Below are 16,209 nucleotides of genomic sequence, written 5' to 3' on the forward strand. Positions count from 1 at the left end.
GGCTTTGACGTTGATTGATATCCATTCTTCCCACTAGGAACTTAAAAGCACTCAAACATCTTCACAATAAGGCAAGCAGCAAAACCCCGAAGTTTCTGCCAGCTTGAAGGATGAAAGGGGGTTTGTCAGTACCATTAAAACCCATCCCTGGTTAAGCTTCTGTCCAATACCTTTTACCAGAAAAAAAGAGATAATTTTACTCTTTTATTATATGCATATCACGAGAGATTAGCGTAGAAATGATTTCTGTGTAGGCTGTAGCATTAATGTCAACAAGTTATAATGTTGCTGCTATTTTTGCTCTGTGTGGTACCATTTATATTTACAAAACTCCTGTTGCTATTTTCTGTGTTATCAAAATACCTTAATTAGTTGCAGATGTTTTGTCTCTCTCTAGTTGAGATCTGGAGGTGCACAAGTTCTGGAAGGGTGCATAGCAGAAATACACAATATCACCAGCCTAGACATTTCAGACAATGGTAAGTACATGTAAAAGGGGTGAAAGATAATGCATTTCCTGAAACTGATTAAGAAAGGCGATTTAAATCATTTTATCCCATGATGTAATAATGTTTATGTACCGTAGGGCTTTGTGTGGGTTTTTTCAATATCGTAACAGGTTTTATTAAGAATGGCATCAAAGTGAGTCCTGGGCTTTGTTTAAGCTTATGATAGCTGAATCTGAAAGTTATCCAGTGCCTAGTAAGTTTCATCAGCTGAAACATTACCTTTATCAATATCGTAGGCAGACTGCAGCATATTCATTTTCTCACCCAAGAACAGAATGAAATGCAGGGCCACTCAGAGGGGGCGGGCAAGTGGGGCAATTTGCCCCGGGCCCTGCAGGGGCCCCCACAAGAGTTTTTCGGGGTCCCTGGAGTGGGGTCCTTCACTCATTCCGGGGGCCCCGGAAAACTCTCGCGGGGGCTTCGGCAGCAATTCAGCGGTGAAGGCCCCCCTTCGCGGGTCTTCAGGGCACTTTGGCGGCGGGTCCCGGAGCGGAAGGACCCCCCACCGCCAAATTACCGCCGAAGCGGGGGCCCCCCACCGTTGAAGACCCCAGACCCCCTGAATCCTCTGGGCGGCCCTGATATGCAGCCTGTTTTAGCCAATGGGGTCAGTGGGAAGCTTTGGTCTGGTACAGCGAACTGCGGCCAATGGGAGCCGCGGCCCGCCGAACCTGCCGACACTGCAGGTAAACAAACTGGCCCGGCCCGCCAGGGTGCTTACCCTGGCGAGCCGCTTGCCAGAGGTTGCTGACCCCTGGTTTATTCACAAGCTTCTTATATTAGCCTCTTTGTATCTGGAGGCTGCAAGAGCACGTTGGTACATATAACTGTTGAGGCTGGCAATGTAGCATGTTCCTCTAATTCTCAAAGCCAAGGAACAGAAAAGACCTCCATTGCTTAACAAAGAGAAGAATATTTGTCCTCGTCTTCCCTGGTGGACTGAGGTTTAGGGATTAAATCCTCGTCCTCTTTTTCTGCTGTGTATGCAGTTGCTGATTAGCAGAGAGCTTTTAAATGATTTGATCACAAACAATAGGGTTGCCTTGTGGAACGATGGAAAATGAAAGGAGACCAAAAGATTTAAAAATAAAAGAATTTAAAATAAGTGTCCCAGAGTCATTTAAATTGGCGTGTTGGTGTAAAGTCATTCACATGAATGTGGTTTTGTTGATTCAACCCCATCTAGCAAATGGAGTGTGTTTTTAATTCTGCATTTAATCTGATTCCTCACAGGCCTAGAATCTGATCTCTCGACACTTGTAATCTGGCTTAGTAAAAATCGATCAATAAAACACTTGGCGTTAGGCAAAAACTTTAACAACATGAAATCCAAGTAAGTTTTTTATAATTTTTTTTATAAATACTAGCAAAATTGATAGCAAAAAGCTGCTGATTTAATTGTCTCCATCACTTTTTGTCCTGCAGAAATCTTACTCCTGTACTTGATAATTTAGTACAGATGATTCAAGATGAGGATTCAGTGAGTACCTTTTACCTTACTGTAATAATGCATATTTATGTAGCATCATCCTTGCAGTTTACCCCTGGTTTACTACTGTGAATTTATGTGCTGCCTGTTACTTTGACATTATAAAAAAACATTGTTAGTTCTGATATTTGTTTTGTTAAATAAGAAATTAGCTTTAAATTGTAATTGGGATTACATATAACTAAAGGGAGATCTGTTTTTCACATAGTGCATGCTCAAAACTCTCTTTATACAGTAATAGGAAATGCACATTGGAAGAATAATTTATTCCAAAATGTTTGAAGTTCTTAACCTAGTTTTCTTTGTCACACAGTCCTATCGGCACAGATTTTAGACATTTTCATTTCTCAATAGATGATTGAAACCCTAGGGCTTTTTTGGGGGACGGGATGGGGAGGGGTAACACTTGCAGAATATAGAATGGGTATTTCCTCATGCTGTTCTTGATTATGACATTTTTGCTCAATAGCATACAGAATTGCTGCATCTGCCCAACAAAATCTCTTTCACTGAAGAAAACTAGAAGAAATTAAAGCAAGCTTTTTCTTTATAGTTTATTATTCTTCACATTGTTGGGAAACACCATTCTCTCAGTACAGTACTTCAGTGGGTAATTTTAATGTGTCTTTGCATTGAGTGCTCCATTGGCATCCTGTCCTACAGTCTTCCTTTCCAACTCTTCCCCCAATTCCAAAAGAACCTTTGCTGGCTGGACTGTGCTCCCCTGTTGCCATACGCAGTTGTACCTGGGTTGGCCAGAAGGGATTTCTTGGGGATGCTGACCTCTCTCTGCTCTGCTCTATATAGGTTTTTGTAGCATGTTTATCACCTTCAGTCCCTTCTCTTCTCTGTCGCCCTCAGATTACAGGTTTGCTCTGCTTTCTCCATCCTCCAAAAATAACTGATTCTTGACTCCAGGTACTGGCCCACCTCCTTTATTCCCATTTCTATTTCCTCTCCTTCTGGACTACTCCAATCTGGCATCTGTCTTCTCCACTCCACTGAAACTGCTTTTTTGCCAAGGTTTCTAATGACTGATTATTTCCCGGCCAGATCTTAGGACCCTCTACTCCATCCTCATCCTTCTTGACCCCTCAGCTGCTCCTCCCACTCCCTCTATTCATATGGGTAACACAGGGTTCTGTCCTAGGCCCCTGCCTCCTCTCCCTTACTGTGGGTAATTGAATCTCTTCACGCTGCTTCCACTGCCCATTTCTATACAAATTTACTTCTCCATTCCCACCCCGCCTCCCTCCCTCTAACCCTGTGGCTCATCCTCTATCTCTAACATCTCTTCCCAGGTATTTGCCATCAACTCACACTTAACATGGCCAAAAATAAACTCATGATCTTTCCTCTGAAACCATATCCACTCCCCCATTCTCTGTTGCAGGTGAGCATAACACCATCTTCCCTGTCACTGAGGCCCATAACCTGGGGTTCATCTTCAACACTTTTTCCCCCCTCACTCTGCACATCTACATGGTGTCCAAATCTTGCCATTTGGTCCTTCTAAGCTCTTTGTTATGTCTATCTGGTCTAATTATGTGGCTCTTCTGGCCATATTATCTGATCACACGACTGAAACTCTCATTCTAGCCCTCACCATCTCCTGCCTTGATTGTTATAGCCTTCTCCTCTCTGCCTACCCTGGCTCCTGTACTGTATTCTCCATTTCATGCATGATGCAGAGACTAAGGGTATGTCTACACTACCCGCCAGATCGGCAGGCAGCAATCGATCCAGCGGGAGTCGATTTATTGCATGTAGTCTGCATGTATTCACGTAGCTGAAGTTGCATAACTTAGATTGATCCCACCCCACCCCCCAGTGTAGACCAGGCATAACACTTCTTGAATCCCTGTGCTGACTCACTCTCCTCCTCAGCATCAACTCCAAGATCCTTGTCCTCATTTTTAAGGCCCTGTATAACTGCTCCTCCCCTTCCTACTTATCTGACTTCATCTGACAGCCATCTTCAGGCTTTCTTCCATGTCTCTCCTGAACTGCTACACAACATGCCCTCACCCTCTCTTAAGTCCAGAGCAGTCCCTAGCGGGATGCGGAGCCTGGGACAAATCAGCCTCCGCCATAGGTGTGGGAACTACGGATGCAGGGGATGCTGCAGCACCCCTGGGCTCCCTACCCCGCATGCCCAGGGTCTTGGGTGCTGCCCTGCGCATCCGGGGTCTCAGCTGCCAGCCAATCACACTGGCCCGGGGAGGAGGCCCCAAAGCGCAGGGTCCAGAGTAGTCACACGATTCACTGTACCCAAGGGACGGCTCTGCTTAAGTCACTTCCTGCCTTCAAACACCCTTTTCCAGTGACAAAGGAAATGAGCCAATGAAGTCATTTATTTAGACATTTGAAAAAGTGCCACCTCTTCTTTGTGCTGTGCACTAATCTTCACTGCAGAACTGTATGATCTTATTTCTGTAATCCTGTGACTACTCCCCCCAATCCCACCCTACTGTTTTATTATCTCTCTCTTTGCATCATATTTGTAAATTTCTCAGGACAGGGATCTTATTATTAATCTGCATTATGAGGTGCCTGGTATATTCATGGGTGCCGAAAACAATAATAAAAATGTCTTCTAGCATCTGAAGGATCTAGCTCATAAGCCCAAACTCTGTTGTCCTGTGTGTGAATGTGTTGTTTCAGATAGACTCTAAGAATGACTCTCCGTCCATGCTGAGGTACTTCTGCAATGGAGGCATCTTCACTGTCACACACTTACCAATAATGTAAAATGATCCTCTCATTTTCAGCTCTTTTTATTTTTCTTAATCATAACTGTTTATCTTTTTCAACCATTAGTTAAGTATCTGCTGTTTTGTAGTTCCTGGTGTTAAGAACACTGAGAGGAGAGTTTATAATCTGAAAGAACCCCCTGCAAAATAATTCTTCAGATATTTATACATACTTTAAACAGAGGTATTGCTGTGTTGAAATATAGAGAGCATGTTACTTAGTTGTGTAGTGTTTTAAAGGCTCAGTTGTTTTCATACCATTGATAGAAAAGCAGGAGACGAATTGTTGTTGTTTTTTCCTCCTCTGCTGAATGAATAATGAATGAAATGTTTTAAATGATTAGTAGTTTGGTATAATGACTGTAGAAATGCAACCAGCCACTAGCAATTTCTATACCATTTTTTAAAAAAACAAGAAAATGCCAGGTGTTAAAGATGCATGAGAATACAATACATGAATTGTACATTTTTTTTAAATCTATAAATAGATGTTGTACTGCGCAGGCTATAAAAACTTTTATTTCCTACCACCGCAGTATGATTTCAGAGGCTGTATAATTATCATACTTTATTCTTTCCCACTGCAGAAAAATGGATGCTGCACTGCTGGCTAAACATTACTCAAACTGATGATTGAACCTCCTGTGAGGGGCTGAATGCCCTCAGTTCTGGTGTCAGTGGCAGTGAAGGGTGCTCAGCCCTTCACAGGAGATTCTCGGCACCTTGCAGGATTGGGTCCTTTGTGTTTTTTAAAGCATTTGTATTCTTAGATTAAATAAATTGAATTTGATGATTAACCTTCCAAGTGTACCTAGCAAGTGTGTGGCAGTACCAAATGTAATATGGTCTCTAATTGCATTCTTTACTATAAGAAATGTGTTTCCCCCATTCCCTCCCTGAATAAGATCAATTTAAAAGATGTTTAATGTAGCAGTTCAGCATCCATTTCCTGCAGCAGGAAAGAAGAAAGTATGTGTTTCATATCAAGCTCCCAATATGCATCTGAAATCATAGGGGGGTGCTGGGGAATAAAAGTTTTTATGGTCTGTGCAGAATCACATCTATTTATATAGGATTTTTAAAAAAAGAAATATTCAATTCAGATATTGCATTCTCATGCATATTTAACACCTGATCTCTCTCTCTTTTTTTTTGGATTGTGTAGAGTAATGTTTACTCCTGGTTGAATTTCTGCACTCATGATATCAAATCACTTAAAGCATTTCACTCATTACTCATTCAGTAGTGGCAGGGAGAGACACAAAAAAACCAATTAGTAATTCACCTCCTTCTCTATCAATAGTGTGAAAATGAAAGAGTTTAAATGCATCACATTCTGTAAATAACATGCTGTCTATATTTGTAACATGGCAATACCGTATGTATAAATAGCTGAAGAATTATGTTGCAGGGGATTGTTTCAGACTAAAAACTCTCCCTTCAGTGTTTAAATAGAGGTAGGCAGGAAACAGTTCTCCCATCTTGTGAGGATTTTGAAAACATTTCCAATCCCAAATTATGGCAAAAATGTTGAAAATTTTCATCAGGGAAAAATCCCCAGCCCCCCACCTCCAAAAAAGGGGAGATTGGGTCAATTGTTTTGATTCTTGACCTTTTTTAAAGCTATAAATTAACTTAAATTTCTAAACAAATAGTTGTTTCAGCCTGAAAACCTGAAATTTTTCATTTCAGAAATGTCAAAAAGGCATTTAAAAAAAAAAAAAGGCGAAACAGGAAATTTGTCAAAGCCAACCCTTTCCAGTGAACAGTTTTGTTCAGTGAATTGGCATTTTCCAATGTGAGACGTTTTGTAAAAATAATTCCCAACATGCTCTAGGTCTGACTGCGTAGCCTAAGTAAACATCAGGCTCTTCAGAGCAACTGATGAGCTCCCTAACTAAATACTGAAAAATTTGAATAAGTTGATAATTGTTTAAGAAAATAAAATACCAGAAAGCATAACTGCCCTCTCAACTTGTGAAAATGAAGCAGCCTCAGCTTCAGAGGTGGGCCATTATGAATGGGTTTGTTCCTGCAAGCCTTGTTGAAATCACTCATTCCCACACAGGGCATCAGTTCAGGTTATGAGCTTCATTCCTCAGCCAGCGGGAGACACAAGTATTATTATTATTAATTACTTTATGGCACTCGAGTATATCAGATTGCTCATAATGCAGATAAAAGACAAGAACCCCATCATGAAGAGCTAGCTGGCAAACTAATCAACTTCCGACATGAAGCAATGTGGGGCTAGCATGACTGTCAGGAGTAGCTGCAGGTGGAGAGACGGTAACAGAAATAAGGTCACACAGCTACTCACTCAAGGCTATTGGCTAGCATGAAGAAATAAAGGCATTTTTATACTCGATGTTTAAATGTCCTGGTTGCCTCATTTCTTGTCACTATCTCAGGGGAAGGGATTCAAATGAGAAAGCGATGTTCGAGTGTATCAGCGCAGGGCAGGCATTCTATGCATTGAGAGTTTGGCAAGGAAGAAAGCGTAGAAACAGTTATAGTAAGAGTAGAGAAGTGGATTATTCACGTTGACATCACTGAGGTGGAAGGAGGGCAGTGCCATTCAAAAAAGGTTGGAGTTTTGTAGGACTTTGAAAGTAAGGACAAGAAGCTTGAAGTTGATGCCGTTGAGAAGGGGAACAAAGGGAACATCTGAAGAAGGATGACATGGTCTGACCAGTTGGAGTTGAGAGTGCTCATTACTAGGGCCCTACCAAATTCACACCCATGAAAAACACGTCACAGACCATGAAATCTGGTCTTTTGTGTGCTTTTACCCTATACTATACAGATTTCACGGGGGAGATCAGCATTTCTCAAATTGGAGTTCCTGACCCAAAAGGGAGTTGCAAGGGCGTCACAAGGTTATTTTAGGGGGGTTGCGGTATTGCCACCCTCACTTCTGTGCTGACTTCAGAGCAGAGTGGCCTGGAGAGCAGCAGCTGTTGGCTGGGCATCCAGCTCTGAAGGCAACACCCCACCAGCGGCAGCACAGAAGTAAGGGTGGCAATACCATACCATGGCATCTTACATCTGCACTGCTGTTAGTGGTGGCTCTGCCTTCAGAGCTGGATTCCCGGCCAGCAGCCACCGCTCTCCAGCTGCCCAGCCTGGAGAGCAGCAGCTGTTGGCTGGGCATCCAGCTCTGAAGGCAACACCCCACCAGCGGCAGCACAGAAGTAAGGGTGGCAATACCATACCATGGCATCTTACATCTGCACTGCTGTTAGTGGTGGCTCTGCCTTCAGAGCTGGATTCCCGGCCAGCAGCCACCGCTCTCCAGCTGCCCAGCTCTGAAGGCAGTGCTGCAATCAGCAGCAGTGCAGAAGTAAGGGTAGGAGTACCACATACCCCACCCCCTACAATAACCTTGCGACCCTCCCCCACCAACTCCTTTTTGGGTCAGAACCCCTATAATTACAACAACATGAAATTTCAGATTTAAATAGCTGAAATCGTGACATTTAAGATTTTAAAAAAATCCTATGACCACGAAATTCACCAAAATGGACCGTGAATTTGGTAGGGCCCTTCTCATTACCTTCCAGGAGACATTCAGCGTTGTGCAGGGTCAGGCTCCAAAATGGTTGTAATGTATAATAATTTTTCCCCTATTCTGAAAAATGTATAATTCAAACACTACCAAGTCTAATTTATATGTTAAATCACTAGAGTTATGACTATTCTAGCCAGACTAGCAATTTTTTAGTAATCCAAGGATGCTGTGATGGTATTAATTTCATTTAATGGAAGGTAAATGTCTCCAGGCTTATACTGGGAAAAGTTCAAGCGTGCATTTTTATGTTCACAAAGGTTATTTTTCTAATTATAAAATTAAACAAATGCAGCTTACAAGTCCTAAGCAAAGTTTAAAAGGAAAATAACTTTTCAAGACAAGAAAACTGCTGTGCTAATCAATCACTGTTCAGAAATGGTCCATTTACTATACAACGAGCTCCACAACAGTTGAATTTTCTCCTTTTAAGAATAATTAAAGTTGTACGTCGTGATGATCCCCTGCATTTTATGTTTCTGTTTTACTTGGTGGCAGTGGGGTAGCTTAAGCAAGTACTGCTGGACTGATTAGTGTGTTCATGTGTCCTTTTTTTCTGCTGTGACTGTGTCACGGAAGCACTTAGTACCTCAATTAAACGTGTGCATCCAGTCCCAATACCATTCCAATGTGAAGCTAATATTTTTCTGACTGCATAAGGGAATAGAACAGGGAAGCACTAAGAGAATTAACAGTTATTTGATAGCTGTCATTTAAAATTATCAGTGCATTGCTATGTCAGTGTTAGGCTCTTTAATTATAAACTCCCTATGCCTCCAAATCTTTATACATTCTCTCTTTGTAAACATACATCTCAATGCAACATGCTTTTTGGTTATAATTTGTTGTTACTTGTCATACAGTAGTGACAAGGGGCCTGGGCCACGTAGTGGTAGGTACTGTACAAGCATTTTGGTCTCTAAAAGGGGTATTCGCTTTTTGAAGGGTTATAAACTTGGTGACTGTTGAATAAAGGGAAATACAGTAACTCCTCGCTTAACATTGTAGTTATGTCCTGAAAAATGCTACTTTAAGCAAAACGATGTTAAGTGAATCAAATTTCCCTAAAAGAATTAATGTAAATAGAGGGGGTTAGGTTCTTGGGAAATTTTTTCTTACCAGACAAAAGACTATATTTTATATATCTACACACAGTCTACGTTCTAAACAAACAATTTAATACTGTACACCGCAGTGATGATTGTGAAGCTTGGTTGAGGTGGTGAAGTCAGAGGGTGGAAGAGGGCAGGATATTTCCCAGGGAACACCTTACTGCCAATGATGAACTAGCACTCGGCTGAGCCCTCAAAGGTTAACACACTCTACAAGGCAGCATGAATGGAGGGAGGGGAGACAGCATGGCAGAAAGAGACAGAAACACATACCCTGAAATATTAACGGGCTGCGAGGCTACGTCGGACCGCAAAAGTAATGGCAAGAATTCTAATAAAGCAGGCCTAAATGACAATGACGACGACGACGAGGATGTCATTGAAAAGGTCAAAATTTTGCCCACAGAAGCCCTTAGTGCTGTAGAACTGTTGTAAGATTTATGGAGGAGCAAAATGCAGAAAATATCGAAATCCTTCATTTGTGGCGAATGACAGACTTCATAAGAGAGAAAAAAAATGCAAGCATGAAAGAGCAGAAAATAAGTGTTTTTTTCTAAGTGAATTATAGACACTTTTTCAGCATGGCCCTCTTAACACGCAGTTGGGACGGCTTGACTCCCGACATCCGTGCGTAAACAGGTCTGTACCGTAAGCCAGGGACTTCAGGAATAAAGTTGTCAGATTGTTTGACTAATTCTAATTGTATTTCAAGGATCTCAGATCATTATGTTTGTTTACCATATCGTGTTACAATAGCTACAGTAAACACAGAGATGAATCTGATACATAGTGTCCCCCCTGCCCTCCACCCCACCCCGTTGAGAGGTTCACTAACTTGTACGGGAGCCGTAAGAACCCTCTTTTAGTTGATGTATACTAGAATGCATTCTCAGCTCGTTTGTTGTTTATATTGTTTATATACTCCACAGCCTTTGCAGTCACTATCCCTGGCCGATTCCAAGCTGAAGACTGAGCTTACCATAATTATCAATGCATTGGGCAGCAATACTTCTCTTACAAAAGTGGATATTAGTGGAAACGGAATGGGAGACATGGGAGCAAAGATGCTAGCAAAAGCCCTACAGATAAACACCAAGCTCAGGTATGAAAACCTTATTCGCATTAGAAAGATTGTATGTTTAATAATGTTATAATGCCTGTTGCCAGCACTCCCATTCTCCTGTTTTCTCTTATGCAACTGTCAGGGAAGTCACGTTGCAGGGTTATTAGTTTCCCAATCACCATCCTTTTTATTTAAAATAAAAATAAAGTAATTTCTCCCTGCAAAAATCTCTACAAATAAATACATTTATTTATGAGAATTTTTAACCACAAAAGTCTGGAAATTCTCCTTTAAGGTGGCTATCTCAAGTTTAATGTAAATCATTTGACCAGTTTGAAATCATTGAAAGTTTAAAGATGGTGGGGGTGTACTGTAACTGAGAAATCTCTTGACTGTGTAGGTTTAAATTAATAGCGATCAATGTGTGTTGTCATTTTTAGTGAGGTTGCTGCTTTTGATTTATTACAAATAGAAAATATAATGCAGGGATCAATTCTACATTGGAAGCAAGGTAGACAGAATAGCCTAGTAACTCTGTCCTTTATTTCTGTTATTCTAAGGTTTTAATGAGTAGCTAAATTTATGTTTCTAAATGATTTTGCCCTTTACTGTGTATTTTTGGAGACACACAACTGCGTAACCTTACAATACAAAACTGCATTATAGATTGCTACTCTGTTCAGTTTGTTTAAAAAGGGAAGCTGTTTTTATTAATTCAGACTCTGACCTTTGTTTAATTTTGTTTCCAAACAGAACCGTAATATGGGATAAGAATAATATCACCGCACAGGGCTTCCAGGACATAGCAGTGGCAATGGAAAAGTAAGTTTAAAGGAAGATAATTGATGCGAGAGGAAATCAAAAAATATCTCCTAACAGTGCTGGGCAGCTGCAATTCACCTGGGAGACAGTGGGATTTAAAGATGCTCAGCACCTCTCATTTTTGGGCCTGTTGGGACTGAATCTAAAGTAAAGCTGATGAATTCACACTGAGCTCAAAAGGGAGGGAAATGGCTCTTTTGTTCCTTCTTCTATGCTCCTGTGGTAGACACTATATAATAATGTTAAAAATGTGGAGGGGGTTGTATAAACTCTTTTCTCGCCATTGATCTATGTTCTTAGCAGTCATAATTTGTGCTTTAAAAGCAATTAGTTGTCTGAATGAAACTCTGTGTCCAGTAGTCATCACCATAAAATCAGCATTTTGGTCTGTGTAGTCATCAAGTAAAAGCTAATAACGAGGGTCTCAGGAACTGCAGTTGTTCATTATAATCCCTATGAAGGTGTGTAATTTTGGGATCATTGAGATCACTGATGCAGTGGCATCTATTAGCAATGACAGGCTGAATCACTTTGATCTATATCCATCTCTGTCACTTTTCTGTATGTGATTATTATGTTTTTCAGGGAAAAATGCAGATTTTAAATTAAGCAGCGTTTGGAGTTGTTTCATATCATTAGATCCTATAGACAGGGGAACAAAGAGTTTCTTTTGAAGGTGAAGATAATAGACAATTACTAGTCTCCAGACAGGATGTCTGGCAAAAATGTACAGCTCTTTGAGGTAGTATCTTAATCCTCTGTAGAATCAAAACTCTTGCAGTTGAGTTCATCAACCAGATTGCTGTTGTTGGTATAGGATGCACTCATTTCCCTCAGTTGTTTCAGTTTGTGCTTCATTTCAAAATGTAATCAGTTGTACTGATGGAGGAAATTCATAGGAATGATCTATAATTAAGAAAGTAATTTTGGAGTGATTCCAGCGATATTAGTGAATAATTAACAGAACTTGGAAAGGCCATTTATCAGCTTCCAGACCTTTCTTCTTTATAGAGCAGCAACATGTATTTACAGGAGAAGTCTGAAAGGAAAAATATGTAATATTTTCTGGTTAACATCAGGTGCTTTTTCCCCTTCAGGTATGCTCAAGTAAATAAACAGAAGAGGGATCCTAAAGCGAGAGGAAATGAACTAGACAGGAAAAATAAACAGGACAGATAGCGTACCCTTCCTTTTTATTCTCATTTACTTAGCATGAAAGCTTAGGTCATCATCTGTCGTCTCTAATGTTTTAATACCACAGACAGTATCACAACCCAACTCATGAACAGTGAAGCTTGAAACTCTGAAGACTGGGATTTCTGTCAATGTTTGCTGAAAACAATTAGCCTTTAAACAAATCCATCTCAAAGACATATTGGGAACATTTTCCTCCATATGTTTCACAGAAATACAGGAGACATTGCTAGTTTTCTCAGAGAAGATAAATGCCACCCTTAACAGAATGAATTGTAAAAATATTAGATATTTTTAAAAATGTTGTCGAGACTATATTTTTGTATCCCTACACTGGCAAAGCCATGCTTCTGTAGTACCATGCATCTAATTGCACGAGATACGGAAGGAAAGCAATATATAACACATGCATTCTTAAAACATCAAAATTACATATATTTTCCCCCTTTTATGTGAAGGTCCTGTGAAAATGATATTTCTGCTATGCAATTTTATAGGCTCAATCAAAAGAAATTCAGAAAGGATACCATTGTCTGTTAAGTTTTATATAAAATGTTGAGTAATTTCTCTAGAATTCAATTAAGGCCCTGGTTCAATAAAGCACTTAAGAATGTAGTTGTCTATCCCCATTCAACAAGGCCCATACTTACATTCCATTGGCTTTAACAGAACTTAAGCATTGGCTTGTGTGCTTTGCTGAATTGGAGCCTAAATTTCTGTAGAAATGTATGGTGCTCAGTTTTATAGGACTTTCCATAAGAACTTATAATAGAAATATCTCAACTTCCAAGCCTAATATTGCAGGATGAAAAGCAAGTGCTGTGTGTACCCTGGGGAGCTGGAACTCTTCCCTTGCCTGTGGTATCAAGTTCAGATCACAAGACTGGAAGTGTAAACTGACCATAAACCTATTCCTGTTAGAGGAGAGTAAACAGTGAAGACGTTAAACTGTTATTGCAGTAACTGTCAGGGCCGCCCAGAGGATTCCGGGGGCCCGGGGTCTTCGGCGGCGGGGGGCCCTTCCGTTCCGGGACCCGCCGCCAAAGTGCCCAGAAGACCCGCGGCGGGAGCCCCCCGCCGCGGGTCTTCGGGCACTTCGGCGGGTCCCGGAACAGATGGGGCCCCGCCGCCAAGACTGGGCTGTGCTGCGGCGGCGGCGGGTCCCGCTTCTCTCCCCCGCCCAGCCCCAGCTTCTCCCGGCCGCGGCCCTGGCCGCCGCCCTCAGGGCCGCAGCCCGGCCCGGCCGCCCGCTCGCCCGCCCGCCCAGCCCGGCCTCCCGGTCGCGGCCCGGCCGCCCGCCCGCCCGCCCTCGGCCCGGCCCGCCCACCCGCCCGCCCTCCCGGCGCGGCCCGGCTTCTCCCGCCCGCCCTCCCGGCCGCGGCCCGCCTCCGGCCGCCCGCCCTCCCGTCCCGCCCGGCCCGGCTTCTCCCGCCCGCCCTCCCGGCCCGGCCCGGCCGCCCGCTCGCCCGCCCTCCCGGCCCCGGCCCCTTACCCGAGCGCGTCTCCGGCGGGGCCTGAGCTCCGTCCCGCTCAGAGCCGCGTGGTCAGGGGGCGGGGCTGTGAACTCCACGCTGAGCGGAGGCAGCTGCCCCGCCCCCTCCCCACGCGACTCTGAGTGGGGCGGGGCTCAGGCCCCGTTGGAGCTCCCAGCCCTGCCTCCTCACCACGCGGCTCTGAGCGGGGCGGGGCTCAGGGGCCCCGGCAGAGACTCGGCGCTTGATGCGCCGAGGCTCCAGGAGAGGGGCGGAGGCGGGAGCCTCCGCTCTTCTCTTGGGGGCCCCTGCGGAGCCCGGGGCCCGGGACAAATTGCCCCCTTTGCCCCCCCCTCTGGGCGGCCCTGGTAACTGTGCAGTATGGGGCAGGAGTCCTGGAGAAAACATCGCATATGACAATGTCATGTAAGATTATTGTAATGTGTGATACAAAGGGGCAGAGAAGGTTCTATGGGCATCCTTCACTTCAGCACTTTCTGGCCTTTGAGTGCTTCTCTTTAAACCTATATTAATAGAATTGTTTAAGTTTTGTTGGTAGAGAGCGTAATAATACACTGGATAAGCAAACAGCACGTGTCTTAAACCTGGAACTGGACTTTATTGGATTAATGAGTTATTAGGGAAATCTGTTCTTGTTATTGGAGAAAAATGGAGCTTTAAGAAGGAAAATAACAAGCATGAAGGGATGTTTGAGACCGAAGCCAAGAAAAGAGAAGTAGAGTGTGAGGATAAATATTGGTTGGTCTGATGAGCAAAGTTTCATGCAAGCTTTAAATTATTTTTTTCCCCTAGAGATTAATTCAGAAATGAAAATAAATTAACATTCCAGAACAATTTTGTGTGTCGGGAAATAAATGGATTATAGAATTTTTCATAGGATGCGGTTCATCTAAAGTTCTAGCTTCATGATTATGCCCATGGAGTCTCCTTGTGCTTCATGTCTTTTTCGTGTCCGGGTGGCTCAAGCCTTTGCTTATTGATTATAGCATGTGAGCTAGTAATTATAGACTGCACTGAACATGCTATATTAAATAACAGCTGCTCAAAATCCACATGGTTTTTTAAAAAAAGACAATTTTTTCCCCTGCCAGGTACTTTCACCTGTCAGGCAATCAACGGCTTCCATAGCAACTATCCATCTTGATAGTTATCTCGGAAATTTAAAAATAGTCCATCCTGATGGAGGGCCAGTTATTGACTATTGTGTAGCACATGAAGACACACAAGCTTTTGTGGTATGGACAATTCTTTTGAAAGATAAGGCTGTAGTTGATGCTATATACATTTTGGCAATTGCTATTAAAGAAAAATGCAGCAATTCGTTGTAGCTCAAGTAGCTACATATATAGTAATATTTTAAATAGTGAATTTCAAAGCTGTTTGTAGAATTCTCTCTTTCTTTCTGATTATCTCCATTCAGTAGGAACTGATAATTCCTGATCTTTCTTGTAAGTAGAAAAAAGGTAACCTAACCCCTGTGGGGGAAGTTTTCAAAAATATAAACGACAGCATAGTCATCCAACTCCCATTGAAAGTCCATATCTTTACCTAGTGTATAAATATCTTTATATCTCTAATTAGATATAGGAGGAAAATTTTCAAAGACACAAAAGGAAGTTAAGTGCCCAGCTCCCACTGACTTTCAGAGGCAGTTAGATACCTAACTGCCCATTGTGTCTGTGAAAATCTCCCCCTCTATCTAACTAGAAAGAAGAGTAAGGTTCCATTCCTGCAAATATGCATGTGCTTGACTTTAGTGTGGCTACTCATGAAAGTAAAGTTACAGACATGTGCAAGTGTTTGCAAAATCAGGGACAAAATTATTGGCAAAAAAACTAGGAGCTGATTTTATTTGCTACTTTACTCCTTATAATTATATGTAGTAATTAGATTACCATCTGTCATTACAGTAAAGATTTGTTTTTTTGTTTTGTTTTAGGAATTATACTTTAAGGTTCATGCCAATACCTATGAATGATGCTTCTCAAGCACTTAAAACAAACCCTGAAAAAACAGAAGAGGCGCTGCAAAAGGTATTGCATATACAATTCACTCTCAGAAAAAATGAGTAATAACTTCAAGTGGTTGTGAATTCATGCTTGACTGAGTAAGAATTCTTTGCTAGATTCATTGAGTATTTCATTTACATGGACACATATGAATATGTGGACAGGTTATGATAATCTAGAATCATAATTGCCTGGAA

General features: G+C 42.1%; 1 protein-coding gene across 4 annotated transcripts in view; it reads left to right on the top strand.

Moving 5' to 3' along the window:
* Positions 1-16,209, top strand: part of CARMIL1 (capping protein regulator and myosin 1 linker 1) — a 263,150-nt gene that overhangs the window by 173,158 nt on the left and 73,783 nt on the right. For all 4 annotated transcript variants that reach the window (XM_039524735.1, XM_039524736.1, XM_039524737.1 and 1 more), the window contains exons 18-23: positions 398-479; positions 1,743-1,842; positions 1,935-1,989; positions 10,361-10,533; positions 11,248-11,316; positions 15,943-16,036. In XM_039524735.1, coding sequence (XP_039380669.1) covers positions 398-479; positions 1,743-1,842; positions 1,935-1,989; positions 10,361-10,533; positions 11,248-11,316; positions 15,943-16,036 — 573 coding nt within the window. The remainder of the gene's footprint in view (positions 1-397; positions 480-1,742; positions 1,843-1,934; positions 1,990-10,360; positions 10,534-11,247; positions 11,317-15,942; positions 16,037-16,209) is intronic.

This window comes from Mauremys reevesii, linkage group 2 (assembly GCF_016161935.1).
Source record: "Mauremys reevesii isolate NIE-2019 linkage group 2, ASM1616193v1, whole genome shotgun sequence".
NCBI lineage: Eukaryota > Metazoa > Chordata > Testudines > Geoemydidae > Mauremys > Mauremys reevesii.